Source organism: Silene latifolia, chromosome 4, assembly GCF_048544455.1.
Source record: "Silene latifolia isolate original U9 population chromosome 4, ASM4854445v1, whole genome shotgun sequence".
NCBI lineage: Eukaryota > Viridiplantae > Streptophyta > Magnoliopsida > Caryophyllales > Caryophyllaceae > Silene > Silene latifolia.
Window position 1 is genome coordinate 73381291 of NC_133529.1, and position 6209 is coordinate 73387499.

At 36.0% G+C, this 6209-nt stretch overlaps 1 protein-coding gene across 1 annotated transcript; it reads right to left on the reverse strand.

The window, feature by feature from the left end:
* Positions 1–1321: 1321 nt before the first annotated feature.
* Positions 1322–5236, reverse strand: LOC141653577 (ras-related protein RABG3c). The gene is made up of 7 exons (XM_074461398.1): positions 4915–5236; positions 4754–4780; positions 4236–4335; positions 2878–3024; positions 2299–2379; positions 2065–2210; positions 1322–1690 (listed from the first exon to the last, which is right to left on the reverse strand). Exons 1-7 carry the CDS (start codon positions 4965–4967, stop codon positions 1627–1629), a joined length of 618 nt encoding a protein of 205 aa, XP_074317499.1. The 5' UTR covers positions 4968–5236; the 3' UTR covers positions 1322–1626.
* Between the last annotated feature and the right edge of the window lie 973 nt (positions 5237–6209).

Genomic DNA, 6209 nt, shown 5'->3' on the forward strand with positions numbered 1-6209 from the left:
TTTTTTGGAACTAACGCGGTGGACATTTCATTTTTCTATAATGAGTGATTGCCAGAAGTTTATTCTATAATACTTGGGGTTGGAGGTCGCACAACAGGAGATCAAATGTTTGATCACAAAAATTTGGAATCTTGTTCCTAACTTTCATTGTTTTTCAATTTCGTTTATTCCGTGTTTTTAATAAAAAGGCGCACGAACTAGCTGCTGCTGCCTTTGCTTTGTAAGATACTAGTTTTCCACTTGGCAAAAAAAAAAAAAAAAAAAAAAAAAGTAAAAGCATGAGATGAATGAGTCCTCAAAAGTGTGAGGCTTATATAGTGCTGCACTTCTCCCTAGGTTAAACACGGAGTTGGGCCTCCAAACAACACATAAGACGGGATTTAAAAGATGTGGCAGCTACAGGGTCCGCAGGCTCCGGTGGTGGCAACAGCCTGCGGTGGAGGTCTGATTGCTGAGCTTTGATTTTTGCCTTCCTTTCTTCTATCCTTCATATTTTGAGGTTCTCCTAGGTTGTGGTTCACTTCCTCTCTTGGCTTAGCTTGAGGGGCCGTGGTTTGACCCGGCTTGGCTTGATTCCACCACCATTACGTACCGCATGAATCAACCACAAAAAAACATTAAACCAACAAGTAAAACAATTAAGAAGCCCACTCCATACTTAACTCGAAACTTGCTTTATTTCATCCTAAACTACTCCGCATGACTACTTTATTTGATTAAGAACACCTAATTGACACGACATAAAATGGCACTATCACTAAGTTCGGATTTTCTCTATCCCATTTTCATGTTCCATTTTATGTCCCACAATCTTTACTTTAGACATATCACCCAATTAATACTCCCTCATATCCACTATTTTCTTCCCATTGTTTGTGGGCACGAATATTAAGAAAATGAATAAAATAAGAGTAAAAGAGTTGGATGGGGTTTGGGAATAGGAGAGAGTGATGAATAATTAAGAGTTAAATAATGAATTGTGGGTCACAAACATTAAAGTAAAGAATAAAATAGGATTAAAAGAGTTGGGTGGTTTGATAATAGGAGAGAGGGATGAATAAAATAAGAGTAAAAGTTACCAAAAATAGAAAGGGAATAAAACCTAAATAATTCGTTTTAAGAAATAGAGAAGAATATAGCGAATTAGAGGGAGTATAATTTAAGTAATCTTTTCCTTGATTAAGGGTGACATGTCATTAAGAGAGTTTGTAGGACACAAGATAAAACATAATAGTGGAACATATGATTTGCACATATGCCCTCCAAATCCATATTGAAAATTCTTGCCAAAAGAATTGTATTTTAGGCCAAGAATAACATAAACATGTAATTGGCTAAAAGCCTAAACTTCCATTAAATAATGTCAAGTAATCAATAAATTAGCCCTTCACGGCTCCATCCCCAATAAAGATTTAAAAAGTTCTAGCTTCGCCCTTTGAATATGATTGAGTCACTTCAGGATAAAATTATCTAAGAATACGTATGTGAATGTGAAGGATAAAATGAATTAAACAGAAGCACTCTCTATTTGAGCAATGTACACAAAGTCGCAATATCAAAGAGAAGAGTCATGGTGGATAGAAGTCGGTTTCCAGCCTCAGCAATATCCAGGGCCACATATCCGAACTAGCATTCACATCCTGAGGATCTCTGTTGCTGACCAGCCATGTCAACTATGTCCGGAAGATATCTAGATTCAACCAAAACAACATGTTAGATAATCAATTAGCATCAAAAAACAAGAACATACTCAACAACCAACATTACATTGTCCCAGCACGCCTCAGGGGATCCCACAAAAGGTAAAGAGGGTTGTGTTACGAGAACAAAAAGAAGGCTGGTTGATTTCAAATGATCGAAATGACCCTAGTGAAAACTGGTCAAGAACTGTTTTTCACATGGGTGTTATTTTTGAATAAAAAAATTGAAACCAGTTAAATGATTTGACGTTGACATTTAACGTAATCTAGTAATCATAGTTACTTTGAGACTTGATAACAAACAAGCAAAAGAGGACCTGCAACTCTGAAAGATGATATTCAAAGGGACATAAGAAAGGCTCACATGTCTTCTTCAGGCTCATTTTTAATAGCGTTCTTAGCTATACACTGAAAAGCAGCTTCAACATTAACACCGTCCTTTGCAGAAGTTTCAAAGTATGGAATGTTCCCCTTCGACGCGCACCAGGCTTTTGCTTTCTTAGCAGAGACCTAGTTTTTCAGGGAAACTAATCTCAGTATTTAAAATGGCCAGTAATCGAGTATCCGAACAGCGTATAAAAACGGTACACGTTCTTACCACTCGGCTATTGCCTCCATCCACGTCCACTTTGTTACCCAATACAACAAATGGGAAGTTTTCAGGGTCATGTGGACTAGCCTACAATCAAACACAATAAAAAATGTCAATTCGGACTCGGATGAGATCATAAAGAGTGAGCATACAGGGTGCGTATCTAAGTGTTGGAATTGTCACGACTCAAACTTTGAGACATGGGGACATATCCTGAAAGAGCAAACTTGATTATAAAATTAATTTATTTTATGTTTTACTCAATAAAATAGATACAGTATATATTTGAGACATAAGAATGAAAACCCTAAAAGGTTACTATATGCTATTTACAGTAGTTATTCTCCATTACTTTTGTCATGCAAGCCTCATTTGTATCTCTCTACTAGTTAGAGCGTCGGATTATTAATGACCGGGGTAAGATTTCCATACCCATATCCTTGAATATTGAATGTTATGTAGGACAGGCCGACAGGTATGGCCCCCAAAAAACAAGGAGTCCAGGTAACGTAGTCCACAGGCCAAGTGGAAATTAGTTTTTTTTTCTTTATTTACCTTTATAAATAAAAAGAAGTTCAAAAATACCTGTAGCAGAAACTCCTCCCGCCATCGGTTCAAGTTATCGAAAGATTTCATGACATTTACATCATGCACAAGCACACAACAGTCAGCACCACGATAAAAAGCTACGCCAAGACTTTGGAACCTCTCTTGACCAGCTGTATCCCATATCTGAACAAGAGACAGCTCATCAAACAAACAGTAATATGACACGTGCAACTGTGCAAGCAGGTGATGTAAATGCCCGTGGTACAAAAATCTAGACCATTGGATTAGGGAAAGGTAAATTCATAAGCAGTAAACACTATAAAAATACCACTTACAAAAATAGTCTTGGTATAAAAAAACAGGCAAACAATTAATCATGTCAACATTTTCACGAAGCGGTAATCCATCACTAAAACGTGAAACTCTTGGATCAAGTATTTTAACGGCACTTAACAAAAGGTATATCAAAGATCAAAAACAAAACAAAAATTCCATAAGCTGCCTATTATACAGAATCAAGGAGGGAAAAATTTATACGCAGTTATATAGGCCAAAATTTCCTCCTCTATTGTCCAGCACTCTCGCTAATATAAACCCGTTGAGTGATGGTACGCATAAACTAGGTTCAAAACCAGTCAACATTAAGTTGCCCTTGTAGCGCAGTTTACATTAACAAATATATAAACCCCCTTGCCAGCATGGTTCAAAATCTCGGTCGAGTTTTATCGTATCGGCCGAGTTGTATCGGCTTTTCACTTTACCAATACGAGATATCACCGAGATTCACCTCAATCTGTCCGGGACAGCCGATTAAAGACGGATTATACCGCTACCACGACTACGACCGATACCGAGATTTTGAACCATGCTTGCCAGACAGCATTAGCAGGTCGATTAAAACATTCACCCTTTATTATCATATTATAATCAATCAGGGTAGAGTTATGAATGAGTGAGATCAGCATACATGTGGCTGAGGTTTACCGGTGAAGCAATGATAACCCTACCTCCTGCCAACTTCACAATCACTCCACAAATTACCTCCCAATTTTGCTTGATTTAAAAGGCACATACTAAAACTCAGTAAGTCTCAGTAGAAGCTGCCTTCCATTCCAGATAGTCATCTATGCCAATCATCATTCTTATATAATCAACTTCAAAATCCTTTACGGTTTAAACTTGAACGTGAAAAAAATGCTAACGCTATTCCGCTAATAAGCAGCTACAAACAAATTTTCAAACCTTACTTAATCCATTATTCAGCACAATAAAACCATATTGCAAAACCGTGATTTAGGATTTAGACAAGCTGTCTTTACATTGATTTCACATTACTACACAGCATATCATAATTCATACATTTGCATCCAGAAAGAAAGAGTGTTGGAATTCACCTGCAATGTGAATAGCCTGTCATCAATCTGAACTTCTTTAGTCAAGAAATCAGCCCCAATTGTGGCTTTATACTGGTTACTAAACTTATGATTAACAAATCTGACCGCTTTCATTAAGGATAAACAATCAAATCACACCACAGTTCCTTCAAATTGCAAAAATAACCCGTAATTCAAAATTCCAAAACAACCCATAATTCAAAATGCAGTATAATAACAACATTACCACAATGGTACCCGCAATTGCAAGCTAAGGTGTTTACCATTGTGTTAACAATATAAAGAGATTGTTTCTGAATGACTCGGGTGAAAATTCCGTCAACAATTACATCGAATGACTGCTACTTCACAATAATTCAAAATCCAATATCAGCAATATTTAGACATACATACATTGATACAACACCTATGAGTGATAATATAAAAGTAACCCATGATTCAAAAACAAGTCAGTCAGTCATAAACAAATCATAATTTATAACAAAAATTAGGTAAAGATTGGAATCTAGAAAGGATACTGATTCATCAACGACGTCTTCCCAACCCTGCAAATCAAATCAAATCAAATAAAAAACAATTAAAAATCAAATCAAAGGCATGAAAATTGATTAATTTTGAAAACAATATTTTATAAAACAATCTTTGAATAAAAAACATGATTTAGGAGGAGAAAGATTACCCACTATCACCAAGGATGATGACTTTCAGAAGCAATCGTCGGCGGGAAGCCATTGTAACGATATTAGACGATTAATTAATTAAAATTTGTAAACTAACTGCAATTTGATGATCTCAAAAAGAAAAAATAAATTGATAATAATCACTCGGAAATCAAATCGTAAGCAAGTTTTTGTTATGTTTTTCAAAGTATTGTTGCCAGATCGGCCCAGATGGTTGTGTGTGGACCATGACGTAGATTCGGTTGTAATTCAAATTGTTTTTTAGTCCGTGACTGATAAATTAAGGGTGGTGATTTTCACAGTACTTTTTTTACTCATCTTAGTATACTATTAATATTTATGTCCTTTACATTTCCCCTCCAATTTTCTCTCTCTAATATTTCTCTAATCTATTTCTCTCTAATTTCACAAATTCATTCTCCTATTATTTTTATACACGTACTCAACAAAGAAAGAAAAACAAAACCATTACAACTTACAAATGTACTACATTAAGAATAAAGGGAAAAATCAAGCACAATCTACGTACAACACCACATACGTACTACATCGGTCTAAACAATACCACCACATTCGTGTACGATGATTTTTATTTGAGACGGTTCTGAGTAAGAATTAAGATTTTACCGTGACGCCGTGAGGCATTTTATGTTATCAGGACTAAGGGAAGCTTAGGCTCCGTTTGATATGACACAGGGTAGTTTATTTGACCAAAATTTCAAATTCTGCGATATTTTTGCAAGTGTTTGGCAAGTAGCTTATTTGGTCAAATAAGGTACGAAATGAAATCTTAACTCAGGTAGCATTTGAGAAATCAGGTACCTGAAATGACTTATTTTCCATTTTGTACCCCTTTATTTTATAATATTAAATAATTTTCATATCCTTTTACGTCATTTTACCAGAATCAACTACCTTTTCAGCTAGTTTGTCAAACACATTTTTATATAATCAGTTTACCTTATCAGCTCCTACTTTTCAGCTAACCTTATCAGTTAGCTTTTCAGGTTTCAGTTAGCTTTTCAATTTTCAACTATCTTTTCAGGTAGTTTTGCCAAACAGAGCCTTAGTTTGGATTCTAAATGAAAGGAAAAGGGATTGTTTGTTTCATCGGTTTTACCTTTTCCCTACTCATTCTTTCCCATAACCTCAAATCCTTCTACATCCATCCCCCCAATATCCCTCGATCAACCCATTCCCTTTCCCACACAAACCCTAACCACTAACAACCACCAACTCCATCCCTCACATCAACAAACCACGACCACAACAACCTCTCACCACCATTGCCCGA

Excerpts from the sequence above, each read along its gene's own strand:
- LOC141653577 (XM_074461398.1), bottom strand. The coding sequence starts at position 4,967 with ATGGCTTCCCGCCGACGATTGCTTCTGAAAGTCATCATCCTTGGTGAT. Across the intron at positions 4,781-4,914 it reads ATCATCCTTGGTGATAGTGG|GGTTGGGAAGACGTCGTTGA; the intron begins GTAATCTTTCTC and ends TTTGATTTGCAG. Across the intron at positions 3,025-4,235 it reads ACAGGCTATTCACATTGCAG|ATATGGGATACAGCTGGTCA; the intron begins GTGAATTCCAAC and ends TCTCTTGTTCAG.